Source organism: Ovis aries, chromosome Y (genome assembly GCF_016772045.2).
Source record: "Ovis aries strain OAR_USU_Benz2616 breed Rambouillet chromosome Y, ARS-UI_Ramb_v3.0, whole genome shotgun sequence".
NCBI lineage: Eukaryota > Metazoa > Chordata > Mammalia > Artiodactyla > Bovidae > Ovis > Ovis aries.
This window is the reverse complement of record NC_082741.1, coordinates 2,611,430-2,630,437: the sequence shown is the minus strand read 5'-3', so window position 1 is coordinate 2,630,437 and position 19,008 is coordinate 2,611,430. Positions and strand designations below refer to the sequence as shown.

The 19,008-nt window shown below is 42.4% G+C and overlaps 1 protein-coding gene across 2 annotated transcripts; it reads right to left on the bottom strand.

The window, feature by feature from the left end:
* Positions 1-6,306: 6,306 nt before the first annotated feature.
* LOC114111263 (odorant-binding protein-like) lies at positions 6,307-17,988 on the bottom strand. Of its 2 annotated transcripts, none has more exons than XM_027962982.3 (7): positions 17,813-17,988; positions 17,211-17,350; positions 11,260-11,330; positions 9,392-9,502; positions 8,346-8,447; positions 8,105-8,151; positions 6,307-6,516 (listed from the first exon to the last, which is right to left on the bottom strand). In XM_027962982.3, the coding sequence occupies exons 1-6, from the start codon at positions 17,918-17,920 to the stop codon at positions 8,129-8,131; spliced, it is 555 nt and encodes a 184-aa protein (XP_027818783.1). In that variant the 5' UTR covers positions 17,921-17,988; the 3' UTR covers positions 6,307-6,516; positions 8,105-8,128. The 2 variants fall into 2 exon arrangements, with proteins under 2 accessions (XP_027818783.1, XP_027818784.1); XM_027962983.3 differs by having other exon boundaries at positions 17,825-17,987.
* Positions 17,989-19,008: the final 1,020 nt, after the last annotated feature.

Genomic DNA, 19,008 nt, shown 5'->3' with positions numbered 1-19,008 from the left:
CATCTTTTCCCATTTATCTGTGGATGGACATTTACATTGATTCCATGTCCTGTTTATTGTAAAGGGTGCTGCTGCATGGTGGCGTCTTCTCTGAGTATATAGAATGTAAACAAATCTGCTGGAAGGCCCTAATTCTGTCTAAAGGATTAATTAGCAAATTAAAATGAAAATACTTGAATACGGACTCATATGGGCCCAAGAGTTGGACTTAGTGTTAAACCACCACCATGGAGAGCGACTGTGCACAATGCTGGAACTGCAAGTGGCCAAGAGGAGATACCCCACGCCCAAGATCAGGAGCGGCGGCTGAGAGGAGATACTCAATATCCAAGGTCAGAAGAATCCCAGTAAGATGGTAGGCACTGGGAGAGGGCATCAGAGGGAGGAAAACTGAAACCCCAATCACAGAAAAGTAACCAATCTAATCACATGGACCATAGCCATGTCTAACTCAACGAAGCTCTGAGCCATTCCTTGTAGGGCCACCAAGGACGGATGGGTCACGGTGGAGAGTTCTGTCAAAATGAGGTCCACTGGAGAAGGGAATGGAAACCACTTCAATACTCTTGCCTTGAGAAGCCCATGAACAGTATGAAAAGGCAGAAAAATAGGACACAAAAAGATCAGCTCCCCAGGTCGGTGGGTGCCCAATATGCTACTGGAGATCAGTGAAGAAATAACTCCAGAAAGAATGAAGGGATGGAGCCAAAGCAAAAACAATACCCAGCTGTGGATGTGACTGGTGATAGAAGCAAGGTCCGATGCTGTAAAGAGCAATGTTGCATAGGGACCTGGAATGTTAGGTCCATGAATCAAGGCAAATTGGAAGTGGTCAAAGAGGAGATGGCAAGAGTGAAAGTCAACATCTTAGGAATCGGCAAACTAAAATGGACTGAACTGAGTGAATTTAACTCAGATGACCGTTATATCCACTACTGTGAACAAGAATCCCTTAGAAGAAATGGAGTAGCCATCATAGTCAACAAAAGGATCTGAAATGCAGTACTTGGATGCAATCTCAAAAACGACAGAATGATTTCTGTTCGTTTCCAAGACAAACCATTCAATATCATGGTGATCCAAGCCTATACCCCAACCAGTAATGCTGAAGAAGCTGAAGTTGAATAGTTCTATGAAGACCTACAAGACCTTCTAGAACACTCAAAGAAGATATCCTTTTCATTATAGGGGACTGGAATGCAAAAGCAGGAAGTCAAGAAACACCTGGAGTAGCAGACCAATTTGGCCTTGGAGTACAGAATGAAAGAGGGCAAAGGCTAACAGAGTTTTGCCAAGAGAATGCACTGGTCATAGCAAACACCCTCTTCCAACAATACAACAGGAATCTCTACACATAGACATCACCAGATGGTCAACATCGAAATCAGATTGATTATACACTTTGCAGCCGAAGTTGGAGAAGCTCTATACAGTCAGCAAAAACAAGACTGGGAGATGACGGTGGCTCAGATCATGAACTCCTTATTGCCAAATTCAGGCTGAAATTGAAGAAAGTAGAGAAAACCACCAGACCATTCAGGTCTGACCTAAATCAAATCCCTTATACAGTGGAAGTGAGAAATAGATTTAAGGGACTAGATCTGATAGAGTGCCTGATGAACTATGGATGCAGGTTCCTGACATTGTACAGGAAACAGGGATCAAGACCATCTCCAAGAAAAAGAAATGCAAAAATGCAAAATCACTGTCTGAGAAGGCCTTGTAAATTGCTGTGAAAAGAAGAGAAGTGAAAAGCAAAGGAGAAAAGGAAGATATATGCATCTGAATGCAGAGTTTCAAAGAGTAGCAAGGAGAGATAAGAAAGCCTTCCTCAGTGATCAGTGCAAAGAAATCAAGGAAAACAGTAGAATGGGAAAGGCTAGAGATCTCTTCAAGAAAATTAGAGATACCAAGGGAACATTTCATGCAAAGATGGGCTCAATAAAGAACAGAAATGGTATAGACCTAACAGAAGCATAAGATATTAAGAAGAGGTGGCAAGAATACACAGAAGAACTGTACAAAAAAGATCTTCATGACCAAGATAATCATGATGGTATGATCACTCACCTAGAGCCAGACATCCTGGAATGTGAAGTCAAGTGGGCCTTAAGAAGCATCACTATGAACAAAGCTACTGGAGGTGATGGAATTCCAGTTGAGCCCTTTCAAATCCTAAAAGATGATGTTGTGAAAGTGCTGCACTCAATACACCAACAAATTTGGAAAACTCAGCAATGGCCGCAGGATTGGAAAAGGTCAGTTTTCATTCCAATCCCTAAGAAAGGCAATGCAAATTATGCTCAAACTACCACACAATTGCACTCATCTCACATGCCAGTAAAGTAATGCTCAAAATTTTCTAAGCCAGAATTCAACAACACACGAACCATGAATTTCAAGATGCTCAAGCTGGTTTTAGAAAAGGCAGAGAAACCAGAGATCAAACTGCAAACATCCACTGGATCATAGAAAAAGGAAGAAAGTTCCAAAAAAACATCTATTTCTGCTTTACTGACTGTACCATAGCCTTTGACTGTGTGGACCACAACAAACTGTGGAAAATTCTGAAAGAGATGGGAATACCAGACCACCTGACCTGCCTCTTGAGAAATCTGTATGCAGGTCAGGAAGCAACAGTTAGAACTGGACATGGAACAACAGACTGGTTCCAAATAGGAAAAGGAGTGCATCAAGGCTGTATATTGTCACCCTGCTTATTTAACTTCTATGCAGAGTACATCATGAGAAACTCTGGGCTGGAGGAAGCATAAGCTGGAATCAAGATTGCTGGGAGAAATATCAATAACCTCAGATATGCATATGACACCACCCTTATGGCAGAAAGTGAAGAACTAAAGAGCTTCTTGATGAAAGTGAAAGAAGAGAGTGAAAAAGTTGGCTGAAAGCTCAACATTCAGAAAACGAAAATCATGGCATCTGGTCCCATCACTTCATGGCAAATAGATGGGAAAACAGTGGAAACAGTGACAGACTTTATTTTCTTGGGCTGTAAAATCACCATAGATGGTGACTGCAGCCATGATATTAATAGATGCTTATTCCTTGGAATAAAAGTTATCACCAACCTAGACAGCATATTAAAAAGCAGAGACATTCCTTTGCCAACTAAGGTCTGTCTAGTCAAGGCTACGGTTTTTCCAGTAGCCGTGTATGGATCTGAGAGTTGCACTATAAAGAAAGTTGAGCACTGAAGTTTTGATGCTTTTGAGCTGTGGTGTTGCAGAAGACTCTTGAGTGTCCCTTCGACTGCAAGGAGATCCAACCTGTCCATCCTAAAGGAAATCAGTCCTAAATATTCACTTGAAGGATGGATGCTGAATCTGAAACTCCAATACTTTGGCCACCTGATGCGAAGAACTGACTCATTTGAAAAGATACTGATGCTGGGAAAAATTGAAGGCAGGAGGAGAAGGGGATGGTAGAGGATGAGGTGGTTGGATGGCATGATGGACTTGATGGACTTGAGTTTGAGTAACCTCTGGGAGTTGGTGACGGACAGGGAGGCCTGGTGAGCTGCAGTCCATGGGGTCACAAAGAGTCAGACATGACTGAGCGACTGAACTGAACTATGATCATGTGTCTGTGGACAGCTTTCTTTAAGTTCAATGATATTTCTTCTTTACTTCTTCAATAATTTTCTATTGCCTCTTCTTGACCTGCAAATTTATAGAACATTTCTACTCAATGTCTTTGATAGCTAAAGTGCTGAAGCCAGTTCAGCAGGTAGGCGTCGAAAGTGGTGACACACAGTTTGGGAGAAAGAAACTAGAGATATAATTGTAGTTTTTAAGATGGGGCCAGGGGACTCAAGACCTGTTGGATCAAGAACCTTGTTCCTCGGAGCCACGTTTAGTGTCTTGACCCACAGAAAGTTCTGTTGTGCTACGATGAAGTCGGGCTCATGTGTCCCCGGTCACGCCTCCCATTTTACTGATTACTTTAAACTATCTCTGTTATTTTGTTGTACAAGGACTGTCGCCTAGCTGGAGATCATCGGCCTGCATACACCTTGGGGAAACATCTTAGTGTGTTCACAAGCAGCGTTCTGAACTTGCGCCGGCCCAGCGTTCCAAGGTCCACGCTATACGTTTTCCCTTAGCTTAGCAGGATATGCTGACCCCAACTAATCAACCTGATGTTCTTTTATTTGGGTTATGCTGCATTGCTGTATTTTGCTTTTATTCTTTTTCCATGGTGATTTTTTCATGACTTAGCCAGAGCAACGGGTGGCTGACTATTAACCCCTGCAGTAAAGCACATTAGAAATTTTGGGATTTAAAACATTAATTTTTTTAGTACATTGTGCAAATAATATGTACATTTCATCAGGAGTACTAATTCCATAAACACAATTCTGTTTACAGCTTCCCTATACTCTTTATCTTTTGAGTTTGTGGTAATAATCCATTTCTATTAATTTAGTTTTTACATATACACAGTCACACAAATATGTATAGGTATATATATATATGCGTGTGTATATAGAAGTATATATATATGTGTGTATATATAAGTATATATATATATGTATATGTATATATAAAATACAAATGCGTGTATATGATATTCCAGAACTGTTGCGTTGTTTATGCCAGGTCTTTTATTTCAAAATTTCTTAAGAGATTCACCCCCTGTGTGCTCAGTTACCTCTCTGTGTATCCACGCATCCAGTCCAGGATTTCCAGACATTCTGTGAAGACCAGAGTCACAACTCTAACTGCATACAGTCTGCTATACAATTAAACATTGTCCTCGACCTCCATTACTACAAAGTAAGCCATGAAAACATTACTGGTGCTTTGACATTGGCCAGCTGTAGCCCATTTGGAGGCCATGTCTATGTAGGATCTATAACATTTACTCTGTTACATTACTTCTAGTATTATTTTCCCAGCTCTTAGATCAAATGTCGGAGCTGTGGCCCCAACCCTTGGAATCAGTTCTACATCTTGAGGAGGCTAGTTCTTGTAGTCTGCAAACAGCTGGACCACCATGGGGAGCTGACCGGTATGTTCTGCCCATGACTGTGGGAATGCCACTCCTTGGAAATCCTAGCATCCACAGGTGTTGGAAACATAAGAGGCTGGAAGACCACCTTTAAATGTCATGAAGACTCACAACCTCTTGACTGCACTGTCAGTCATCTGGTACCTGTGAACACTGCCCTGAGTGGTGGTCCTGTGAACTGACCAAGGCTCCAGGGCTGCTCCACCTTTGATTCCCGGTGACCCAAAGGTCAAGGAGTGTCCGTCCTTCAGCTCAACTGCAGAAGTGCTGGTGCTCTCAGAATACACATTTTTCCTCAGTTGTGGCCCATGCCTTCTTACGCTTCCTATCTATGAAGCTCAGAGACTGGAATTCAGGTTCCCATCCTGTTATGAATGAGATGCTCGCTAGGGATGTGTTTCTTGACCAGACTGCCCTCTCCCACTGCAGTATAAGAATCAGAACCCTGTCCCTTGACCTTGATTGCTTAGTCCTTTTTCTCTTTCTCCCCTGGACACCTCTAGGATATCTCTATTTACTCCATCATTGTCTCTGATGGGACAGCTAACCTCTTACAGGCGTATGTTTCTGGATGGTTAAGTTTAATGTGCATTTTTGTGTGTTAGAAAATGGGGGCTTTTGGAACAAACACACATAAGTTAAATTAATCAGTTTATTTAAACCCTCAGAAATCAAACACCACAAGACTGGTTGTGATTAGTGTCTAGGAGAGATGAGATGGGAAATGGAGTGTGAGTGTGAAGAGAGAAGGATCGTGTTGATCAGGAACCGGGAAAGTCATCCTTGTGTTGCTGACCTTGATGCTGTGCAGAGAAGGACCAGTCTGGTCTCAGAGACTCTTTCCTTTCCACTGATCCAATCGTTAAGAACTATCCATCCTTCAGCTCAATTGCAGAAGTGCTGGTGCTGTGAGATTACACGTTTCCCCACAACTGTGGTCCATGGCACCTTACATTTCCTCTCTATGAAGCTCAGAGAGTGGAACACCACCTCCTTCCCCTGTAATGAGCACACTGCTTCCTAGGGACATCCTTCTTGAGCAGACTGCCCCCTCCCGCTGCAGTAGGAGGTTCATAACCCTGCCCTTTGTTCTGTGATGGTTTAGGCCTTTTTCTCCTTCTGCCTTGGACACCTCCACGGCATCTCCAGTTCATCCTTCTTGGAATTGTCTCTGATAAACACCTATCTTAGGAAATGCATATGTTTCCAGATAGTTAAATTTACTGTGCATATTTATGTGTTTTAAAACAGACACTCAGTAAAGACCCAAGTGAATCTGTTCTATATTAAACCAATTTATTTAAACCCACAGAAATCAAATACCACAACACAGGACATGACCAGTGGCCATGAGAGATGAGATGGGGAAGGAATGTGAGTGTGAAGAGAGAAGGATCATGATAATCAGGAAACAAGGAAGTCATCTTCATGTTGTTGATCTTGATTCCATGGGGAAGAGGATGTGTCTAGTCTCAGTGACTCTCTCTGTAGGTGAAAACACAGAACCAGAGCTTTAGTAGAGTTGGCTGTGTGATGGCTGACAGGGATGAGCCTCACACAGTCGATGTCCAGGCTACAGGAGCTGGTAGGGAATCCAACCTCAGAATCCTGGCAGACCTCTTACTCCACATCTCAACAGTGTAGGTGGGGATCCATGTAGAATTTCCCCAGTATGTACATATGGGGCAACTTTCCCATTTGGGATGGATTCTAGGAGTACTGATTTCAGAATACATGCCTCTAATCACACACGTTTTGTCTTTTGGGTCTTCAAGAATTATTATTTTTTAACTCTTCTTTACCTGTTGAGCCACAAGAAAAGCCTAAGAACACTAGAGTGGATAGCTTACCCTTCTCCAGCAGATCTTCCTGTCCCTGGAACTGACCCAGGGTCTCCTGCACTGCAGGTCAATTCTTACCAACTGAGCTCTCAGGGAAGCCAATATTGGAGTCTAACTGGTTATTAATGTTCTATTAGTTTCAGGTGTTCATCAATGTGGAGTTTCTGCATACATATAGCTATTCTTTTTCAGATGATTTTCCCAATCACATTTTTTCAGAGAATTGCATGTACATCCCTGTACTATACTGCAGGCCTTTTTGGTCTTTCCATCCTGCATATAATAGTTTGCATCGGATAACCCCAAACTCCCAATCCTTCTCTTGCCCTACCCTTCTCCCTTGGTAACCACGGGTGTTTTCTCTATGTCTGTGTGTCTCTTTCTGTGTTGTAAATATGGTCCTTCAGGTCACATTTTAGGTTCCCCATATAAGTGATATCATATGGTAATTGTCTTTCCGTCTGACTGATTTCACTTAGTATGACAGTCTCTTAGGCCGATGTATGTTGCTGCAAATGGCATGATGTCATCCTTTTTGTGGCTGAGTAATAGTGCATGGGATATAGGTACCACACCTTTCTTATCATTTTCACCTGGAAGCGAGAATTTTTCTTTGTTCTTTTTCTTTCATTTTTCTTTCTCCACAGAAACTTATAAGCCACACTTTAGCCTTATCTGTATTGTTTTTCTGAGGCTGTCTTAGTTGAGAAAGTTGAAAGATCTCACTTTAGGAAAATCACCTTCTAAATGCAAATATAATTCAAATACGTGTTTCAGACAGTCCAGGTGGAAGGACTTTACTGGTTCTGTCAGAATCATGTGAGATTACACACAGGTGTTGCAGAAAACGTGAGCTCTTTGTTTTCAGTTCTTCTGCACGAGGGATGTGTGTGAACAACCATGAGGTCAGGACTGACAGTAATACTAGTTAGTTTCCACCAGCTTGTGGCCATTCCTGCTTCTCTCTGATGACTCTGGTCTGCAAGCTTCCTGCACGTGAAGGCTTTCCCACCAAACCTGCTCAGCATGAATCTACCAACTCTTCTGCAATTTAATATGGCTCGAAAGAAGAGAAATTGTCTAATGTAAGAGAAACATCGCTAGTGATAGAAAGTAAGCTATTGGCACTGAAAAAAAGTGTTACCTGCAAAATTTGGAAAGTATGAAATCACAGAGTTTACTTGGTGACTTATTTGATAAAACAGCACTTATAACAGATTATGCTTACTTACAATTAGGGCGTTTCGAAGTTATTTTCACGCCACAGCAAGACATTTATCTGGGGGAACAAAATGAACAACCCACCAATTAATACCATTCCCTAAACTTTGCAAGTGTTTTTTTTTTTCAATTTAGAGATTATATAAATGATTACTTATGGAAGAACATATTGTCAATAACTTGATTTGTTTCCTGACAGCATAGTTACATATGAGGCGAAAGGTATGTTCAGAAAAAATACACTTCCATTACCAGGTTCGGTTAAATCCTTAATGTTTTCTTCTGAAATCTTCCGACTTAGAGTCTCCTTCTTGAATATCTCTAAGCCTTCCTTATCAACGTCATTTTCTTTGCCTGAATATCACCATGCAAGAGGTAGAAATTTACGTGTTAGAAGTCCTAAACATGTCTTCATACAGAATAAAAACAATGTGCCTATCAGATTTCACTTGGAATAGTTTAAGAAGTCTCAGTTACCATTTCCCATGACACAGATGTCTGCTGTCTCTCTCAAAAATTATCCCCTGTCCAGCTCTGTAGCTAGTCCCCTCCACCCACCCCAGCATCAGAAACAGGACCTCAAAGACTCACAGGGCTCCATGAATTTGGGGCTCCTTCCATAATGGTAAGGAAGCAGCTTGCTCCTAGACCAACTCCCTAGTGTCTGTACCTGCCACTCAGGTCTTGTTCTGAATCCAAATAAATAGGAAACAGGGTTCTCCCCTGACAGACATATTTACTACATCACAGAAGATAATGGGAGATGATTTATCCTTTAATACTGCACCATTGTACCCAGTACCTTTTCTGGTATAGACGCCTGATAGCCTATTGGTTCACACAGCACTTAGTGCTTCTTTGTGGTTATCTGAGATGATGTCAGTGTGGACAAGATAATGTATGTGGATAATTGAACAGGATAAAGATTAATTTTAAAAGGTTTTATTCCAAGGCTTAGAGTGCATAGGGAAACTTGTATAAAATAAAGCCACTGAGGTCAGACTCGTTACAGTCACAGCTTGCAATTAGTTGACATGTTAAAGACAACTTCTAGTAGCAATCATTTTTTCTAGTTTCAACAGGCAGGAATTATTTGGAAATGTTTGATGATATGACATACACACCCTATCACCTGTTCCTTGGTAGATTACCTTCCCGGATGCTTAACTGTGAAAGACCCAGGTCTTATACACTGAATGCTGAATATCGGCAGAACCTCCTGAGATTCTGAATGAAAGTCCCGACAGTGGACCTGTTCTCTGACAATGGCAATGGGAACTATGGGGTGTCATACATACCGAATAGTAGAACCTGTTGTGTCTTCTTGCCTGTTTCATCCGCGTTGACATTAATTGCTACCAGAGCTTTCTCGGAAACATGAATAAATTCAATTGTATTTGTACCATTATCTGTGAGAGAGAGAAAAGTTACATATACACAACCGCCTTAATTTATTCTCATTTAGATGTGTTGTCGCATGTTTCAGGCATTAAGAACAGTCCGTGCTGTGTTGATGTGTGTGTCAATTCGTGGGTGCTCTGAACACTACCATTCTTATGACAACAAGCAGAGCAGGCAATATATTTCCTTATCCCCACCTAATCCTACAGTTAACCGGTTACTTCATGCAGTCTTCTGGGATGCTTTCTATAACATGTGGTGGAATGTACCTAGCAGGTTTTCTTAAACGTCTTCAATTAGTTTTTCTTTTTGGCTCTCCTGGGCCTTTGCTGCTGTGCGGGCTTTCTCCATGAGCAGCGAGCAGCGCCTACTCTCTAGCTGCAGTGCCCAGGTTTCTTCTTGTGGTGGCTTCCCTCATTGTGGATCACGGGCTCTAGGGGTTGTAGGCTTCAGTAGTTGTGGATTGGGGTTCAGTATTCCCAACTCCCGGGATCTAGACCACAGGATCGGTAGTTGAGGTGCACGGGATCCATTGCCCCAAGTCATGTGGGATCGACCCAGACCAAGGATCCAAACTGTCTCCCCTGCACTGGCAGGTGGATTCTTCACCACTGGATCACCAGGGACGTCCCCAACAGCTTTTTAAACAGCATGAGCATATTATCGAAACCCAGTTCAGAAAGTCTTTCTATTTCTATTTCCCAGGCATGAGATTGATTTCTCCTCACCGAAATCAGTTTACCATTCATAACCTTGTGTTCCTGCATGCCTACGTTGGACCAGGCAACTTTCTGATGACTTTATATTAACTGTCGTGTCTCCCCTGCCGCTCAGTCGGCTATGACAGAGACCATGGCCTTGTGTGTTGGTGTGAAGACATTTTACCTGCTGGGAAATGCAGCCAGTGACCTCCTAGCGGTGAGCTCCATCCCCACCTGAAGGGCCGCCCCTCATCTCTGCGCGGCCCATCTACTTAATGCCATGTATCTGAACAAGAAGCAACTCTGACCTACTGCCTGTCACTTCTATACCCTCTACATCCATTCTCTCTTTCCTGGCCTCCATCACACCTTCCCACAATCACTCAGCATGATGGGAGGAAACTCCACCCACCTGTGTTCCCAAAATATGGAAACAGCACTGCTCAGGGTATAACACTCACTAGTCTACTTGAGAGACAGAAAATTAGTAGCTGAAGCCGCTTTATAGTCTCATAGCCCCAGACAAGGTGTACGCAGCTTACCCAAGGCCACAGTGAGTCTATGAGACTTGGGTCACATTAGGACAATTTAAGTCAGATTATGCATGTCCTCAGATTGCTCATGGGCTTCCCAGGTGGTGCTAGTGATAAAGAACCTGGCTGGAGACAAGAGAGGCAGGTTCGATCCCTGGGTGGGAAAGATCCCCTGGAAGAGGAAATGGCAACCCACTCCATTATTCTTGCCTGTAGAATCCCATGGACCGAGAAGCTTGCTGAGCTACAGTGCAGGGGGTCACAAAGAGTCAAGACATGACTCAGTGACTAAATGACAACAGCAACAGGTCCCTCATCATTGTGAGGGGCCGTCCAAGTTCTGTGATTGGACACTGTGTTCATGAGAGACGAGATGCTCAGACGATTTAGGACCAGCACCTGGTGCAACTTGTAATTGCTAGTAAACCTAGAATTCAGATATATGGAGTTCCTGAGGGAAGATAAACCAAGATTTCCAGCCAAACAAATGCTTACCACTGAAATGCTCACCACTGAAATGCTCATACTTACATTCATATTTGTAGATATAGGGTTTTATCAGTTCTCCACAAATGAAAAATGGTCTCCACACGTGACAGTTGCTTGAAAACAGAAGATATTTAAGTTGGTGGATGAAACTGATAAAAATGTGACAAGTCATTTGTGTCACCCTTCTAAGGCCTCATGTCATGTATCATGTTTGTATCTCTGAACAGTATGACATTCACCAGAGAAGAATTATGTGTAACATCAAGTAAGTATCAAGTGACAAAGTTGTCATGTCAACACATTAAATCTGAGCATAGTCCCAAAGATTAACTGCAGATACAAACTAAGTCATGTTTACAAACAAATAAACATGGAGAGATCCAGAATTTTAGGAGGGAAGAAAAAAAGTTAACACCTTGCTTGTAATCCTTTCCTTTAACCTGAGACACACAGCTGCCTAGACAGACCTTAGTTAACTCTCAACCCTTTCCATGTATTCTTTGATAATATAATAGCACAAACGTACAAGAAATTAGAAAAAACATTTCTAAATTTTATCAGAAACAGACTCTCCTTGTATAAAAACAGCAGAAGAGGACCACCATGGTGGTCCAGTAGATATGAATCCACCAGCCAACACGGGGGACACAAGCTTGACCCTGGTCAGGGAGAATCCCATATGCTTTACGCCTTTGGCACCACAACTGCTGAAGCCAGCTTGCCTATGCCCGTGTTCCACCATGGGCAATGACAATGCAGTGAGCAATTTGCATATCACAACAGGAGAGTAGCCCCTGCTCGATGCAACTAAAGAAAGCCTGGGTGCAGCAACAAAGACCCAGCACAACTGCAATAATTTAAAATAAATAAATAAAACAGCTTAAGAAGAATTCACATGAAAGGACGTCTGTGTGTACACTTATTCTACACACCTGTGTGTACAGACACATTAGACACACACAGACATACAAAGTACATATGACATTTCACACAGTGAATGATAGTCAAATATCTGATAATTATGTGCATATCACCTGTATAACAAAGAACTTTGTGGTCTTATATATCTCTTCCTACCATACGTGAGAAAAATACATATATTTGGCACATATGAAGATTGAACACCAAACATATATTCAAAAGGAAAGAATTGGATAAGTTACTGAAGAGACTGAGAGCTTAGAAAAGAGCCTGATGCTGGGAAAGACTGAGGGCAGGAAGAGAAGGGGGCCACACAGGATGAGATGGTTGCATGGCATCACCGACTCAATGGACGTGAGTTTGAGCAAGCTCCAGGAGATGGTGATGGACAGGGAGGCCTGGCGTGCTGCAGTCCATGGGGGCACACAGAGTCAGACACGACTAAGTGAATGAAGTGAACTGAACTGAACTGAGGAGACACATTGCAAGAGATTGGCCGTAATGAATAGCACTGAATGACATTACTAGTCATTAGGGAACTGCATCAGAGTTACTCAAAACAGCCACAGTGGGAAGAGAACCGCCGTCCAATAAATAGAAAATGTACAAAGTCTTATATAAGCCTGCCAAGTCGTTTCACATGACTTTGAAATAAGTGACTCCTTGTGTCTGACATCCTGTGGATAAAGTGCCCAAATGAGCTTAGTCATAGAAGCAGGGGAAAATGAGGAACATCAGATCCACTGTTACCTGTGCCTGGAGGGGAAGACATTTAATGACATTTAATGATAAAGGAGAGAGGACATTTTTGGCAATGATGGATGATTTTTATATCTTGATTTGGGATATGCTGAATATTGCCAAAATCAGACTGAAATTGAAGAAAGTAGAGGAAACCACTAGACCATTCAGGTATGACCTAAATCAAATCCCTTATGACTATACAGTGGAAGTGAGAAATAGATTTAAGGGACTAGATCTGACAGACAGAATGCCTGATGAACTATGGATGGAGGTTCATGACATTGTACAGGAGACAGATATCAAGAAAAACAAATGCAAAAAAGCAAAATGGCTGTCCAAGGAGACCTCACAAATACCTGTGAAAAGAAGGGAAGTGAAAAGCAAAGGAGAAAAGGAAAGATATACCCATATGAATGCAGAGTTCCAAAGAATAGCAAGGAGAGATAAGAAAGCCTTCCTCAGCAATCAGTGCAAAGAAATAGAGGGAAACAAACAATAGAATGGGAAAGACTAGAGATCTCTTCAAGAAAATTAGAGATACCAAGGGAACATTTCATCCAAAGATGGGCTCAATAATGGATAGATTGTAGGGGCCTAACAGAAGTAAAAGATATTAAGAAGAGGTGGCAAGAATATACAGAAGAACTGTACAAAAAAGATCTTCACGACCAAGATAATCCCAATAGCATGATCACTCACCTAGAGCCAGACGTCCTGGAATGTGAAGTCAAGTGGGCCTTAGGAAGATTCACTACGAACAAAGCTAGTGGGGGTGATGGAATTCCAGTTGAGCTATTTCAAATCCTACAAGATGATGCTGTGAAAGTGCTACACTAATATGCCAGCATTTGGAAAACTCAGCAGTGGCCACACAACTGGAAAAGGTCAGTTTTCACTCCAATACCAAAGAAAGACAATGCCAAAGAATGCTCAAACTACCGCACAATTGTATTCATCTCACACGCTAGTAAAGTAATGATCAAAATTCTCCAAGCCAGACTTCAGCAATATGTGAACCATGAACTTCCAGATGTTCGAGCTGGTTTTAAAAAAGGCAGGGGAACCAGAAATCAAATTGCCAACATCTGCTGGATCATGGAAAAAGCAAGAGAGTTCCAGAAAAACATCTATTTCTGCTTTATTGACTATGCCAAAGCCTTTGACTATGTGGATCACAATAAACTGTGGAAAATTCTGAAAGAGATGGGACTACCAGACCACCTGACCTGTCTCTTGAGAAACCTGTATGTAGGTCAGGAAGCAACAGTTAGAACTGGACATGGAACAACAGACTGGTTCTAAATAGGAAAAGAAATATGTCAAGGCTGTATAATGTCACTCTGCTTATTTAACTTCTATGCAGAGTACATCATGAGAAACGCTGGGCTGGAAGACACACAAGCTGGAATCAAGATTGTTGGGAGAAGTATCAATAACCTCAGATATGCAGATGACACCACCCTTATGGCAGAAAGTGAAGAGGAGCTAAAAAGCCTCTTGATGAAAGTGAAAGACGAGAGTGAAAAAGTTGGCTTAAAGCTCAACATTCAGAAAACTAAGATCATGGCATCTGGTCCCATCACTTCATGGCAAATAGATGGAGAAAAAGTGGAAACAGTGGCTGACTTTATTTTTCTGGGCTCCAAATGACTTCAGATGGTGACTGCAGCCATGAAATTAAAAAACGCTTACTCCTTGAAAGGAAAGTTATGACCAACCTAGACAGCATATTGAAAAACAGAGACATTACTTTGCCAACATAGGTCCATCTAGTCAAGGCTATGGTTTTTCCAGTGGTCATGCATGGATGTGAGAGTTGGACTTTAAAGAAGGCTGAGCACCAAAGAATTGATGCTTTTGAACTGTGGTGTTGGAGAAGAGTCTTGAGAGTCCCTTGGACTGCAAGGAAATCCAAGCAGTCTATCGTAAAGGAGACCAGTCCTGGGTGTTCATTGGAAGGACTGATGTTGAAGCTGAAACTCCAATACTTTGACCACCTGATGCAAAAGGTGACTCATTGGAAAAGACCCTGATGGTGGGAAAAATTGAGGGCAGGAAGAGAAGGGGATGACAGAGGATGAGATGGTCGGATGGCATCACTGATTCAATATACATGAGTTTGGGTAAACTCCAGGAGCTGGTGGCGGACAGGGAGGCCTGGCATGCTGCAGTTCATGGGGTCACAAAGAGTTGGATACAAATGAGCACTGAACTGAACTGAAATGAACTGATGAAAGAAATCAAAGATGACATAACAGATGGAGAGATATTCCATGTTCCCAGGCAGGAAGAATCAATATTGTGAAACTGACTATACTACCAAACCCAATCTACAGATTCAACGTGATCCCTATCAAATTACCAAAGGTATTTGTCACAGAACTAGAACAAAAAGTTTCACAATTCAGGTGGAAACACAAAAGACCCCAAATACCCAAAGCAGTCTTGAGAAAGAAGAGTGGAGCTGGAGGAATCAACCTTCCTGACTTCAGATTACACTACAAAGATACAGTCATCAAGACAGTATGATACTGGCACAGAAAGAGTAATACAGACCAATGGAACAAGATAGAAAGCCCAGAAATAAACCCATGCACCTATGGGTACCTTATTATTGGCAAAGGAGGCAGTAATATACAATGGGACAAAGACAGACTCTTCAGTAAGTGGTGCTGGGAAATCTGGACAGCTACATGTAAAAGAATGAAATTGGAACACTTCCTAACACCATACACAAACATCAATTCAAAATGGATTAAAGACCTGAACAAATGTAAGACCAGAAACTATAAAAGTCAGAGGAAAACATAGGCAGAACACTTGATGACATAAATCAAAGCAGGATCCTCTATGACCCACCTCCTAGATAACGGAAATAAAAGCGAAAGTCAACAAGTGGGACCTGTTTAAACGTGAAAGCTTTTGCACAGCAAAGGAAACTATAAGCAAGGTGAAAAGACAACCCTCAGAATGGGAGGAAATAGTAGCAAATAAATCAACTGACAAAGGATTAACTTCCAAAAAATCATACAACTCAACACCAGAAAAACAAATGACCCAACCAAATGGAAAAAGACCTAAAGAGACATTTCTCCAGAGAAAACATACAGATGGCTGACAAACACATGAAAAGAAGCTCAACATCGTTCATTATTAGAGAAATTCAACTCAACACTACAATGAAATATCACCTCTCATGAGGTCACATAATGGTTCTAATGGCCTTCGTCAAAATGTCTACAAACAATAAATGCAGGAGAGGATGTGCAGAAAAGGGAATGTTCTTGCACTGTTGGTGGGAATGTAAATTGATACAGCCACTGTGAAAGACAGTATGGAGATTCCTTAATAAAAATAGGAATAAAACCAGCATACGACCCAGTAATCCCACTCCTAGGCACAGACCCTGAGGAAACCAAAATTGAAAAAGACACATTGTTCATTCTGAAGGAGATCAGCCCTGGGATTTCTTTGGAAGGAATGATGCTAAAGCTGAAACTCCAGTACTTTGGCCACCTCATGCGAAGAGTTGACTCACTGGAAAAGACTCTGATGCTGGGAGGGATTGGGGGCAGGAGGAGAAGGGGACGACAGAGGATGAGATGGCTGGATGGCATCACTGACTCGATGGTTGTGAGTCTGAGTGAACTCCGGGAGTTGGTGATGGACAGGGAGGCCTGGCGTGCCGCGATTCATGGGGTCGCAATGAGTCGGACATGACTGAGCGACTGAATTGAACTGAACTGATCCCATTGTTCACTGCAGCACATGTAAATAGAACATGGAAACCACCCAGATGTCCTTCGCCAGATGAACGGATGAAGAAGTTGTGGTACATATACACAATGGAATGTTGCTGCTGCTGCTGCTAAGCTGCTTCAGTCGTGTCTGACTCTGTGCAACCTCATAGCCGGCAGCCCACCAGGCTCCCCCATCCACAGGATTCTCCAGGCAAGAACACTGGAGTGGGTTGCCATTTCCTTCCCCAATGCATGAAAGTGAAAAGTGAAACTGAAGTCGTTACTCGGCCATAACCTTCCCCCCACACCTTCCCCCACCCCGATCCTGCCCTCAGCTTCTGCGCTCAGTGGAAACCGTCTCTTACAAATTCTGCAGGAAGGGTCAAGCCCCTGTGGGGACTGTGAGCTCCAGGACATCACCTGGAGGCTCAGGGGAACTGCCCCCCAGCTCAGAGACCCTGCTCAGCCCCACAGCTCAGGGCGTCCTGCTCTCAACATCACCAAGAGAGTTCCCTGCAAACAGGTAAGCCACACCCTCCCTCAGGCTCGGGTTTATGTGTGTGTTCTTTCCGGGTTATTTTTACTTACCAGTCATAAATGAAGAACATTATTACGAAGCAGTTCTTACAAAACACAATATAAATCCTGTGAGGCATGAGGAAGACTTTCTGACTGGCCTTCGCTAGGCTACTGGATGCAATGTATGTGGTGCTCCACTGTCCTGAAGGCTAACAAGAAAATTCACCTTAGAGATTTTCCTCCTTGTCTTTTTATTTCATTCAGAGTCCTCCCTCTTGAGTTTCCCACCCCTTGTGCACATCAGCACACAGTATCTAACTTGGCTAAATAAAACAGAATTTATAAGATAAGGTAAAAACTGAAGTCAGAGTGAATTGAGACATTTGAGAGACAGGTTAAGCTCTGATGTCAAATGCAAGATCTCAAATTCAACAGTAGTTTTCTGATCCTCTTTCTGTTACAAGAGCAGTAAAAATGCACAAGTCAATTAATACACAGTAGAGAGGATACACCAAACAGAACAGGCATAGAGCCAGTGAATGGAGCAGTGTTGCATGGGAGGGACACAACTTGCTTATGGATCAACGTAACAAACCAGAGAAAGTACACACACACACACACACACACACACACAAACACACACACACACAAGACCTCCTCCCAGATCATACCATTCCTGCTACCTCTGAGATGGTGCTACTTTTCGCAGCATCCGTAGCATCCTCTTCTTGAGCAGCACAAACCAGACCAAGGAGAAGAGTCAGGAACACAACCTTCATCTTGTGGCTCTTGTGGTCCTTCTTCTATTGAGGCTGAGGGTGTGCCAGTGGTTGGAGAGGGTGCGAATTGGTGCCACTTTTTATAGGATCGTTATGTTGGCTTGACGTCATGAACCAATGGTTGTTCCTCTTAAGCCCAGGGTTACACAGAAATCATCTTCAATATCCTCCTTGGTAGGGATGACCTTCAATGACATTTTGTGATTTTGATCATGCAGATTGCTTTAGGAGAAGGTTGAGTGAATCTAGACATTTGTCCTTTAGGGTGACTGAGAAACCACAATACACTTCCAATATGTCAGGTCCGGAGGATTTATTTTCCTTTGCATCTTGAGATCCACAATGGGATAAACTGTCCAGGACACATATCCCCCACTCCTGTGTTGCTTCCTATTGTTTCCTTAAGATTAAGCAAGTGGTACAAAATTTATTTTCTTAAAATAAAATTGAGTGTGTGGTTTCATGTAGTTAAATGATTTCCTGTGAGAACCTTAGAAAGCCTCCTACTTCACTGCAGTTAGGAGGACATTGGCACAAAGTTAATCACCTCCTGCTCCAGAGCAAACTCTGTCCTCCTTGTAAACAAGGACATGATCTGAGCAGTGCCCCTTATTGTGCTCTGAAAGGCTATGTCAGCAATGCATTTCCATCTCTCCCTTTGAAGACACCCCTTTACCCATCCAATCTGCAATGTACCTTTCACTCATTGACTCAATTATTTCTCAGGCAAATGAGGAAGCAAGACAGTAGTGCTTGTGATAGCTAGGATTTTTAAAGAAAAAAATTTTGTTAATTCGAAATGCCTAGTTGTTTTCAAGGTCACTCAAATAGTCAAAGAATCTGTTCTTTGTCATTTTTCTCAACCAGGAGTCTTCATTTCCCAAACCACAGATGGAATCAGCAGCCCCTGTATTGAAAGTGTGTCGTCTTCAACCCTGGACCACCAGGGCAGTCCTAATTCAGGGAGATTCCTGTGGTTTTTTTTTTTTCCTTTTCCTTGATGAGAAAATTTGGGCAGCTATGTGAATAACAAGGCGATTTCTTAGTGGAAAAAAAAAGACCAAAGGACCTGTGGAGGACTCTGAATC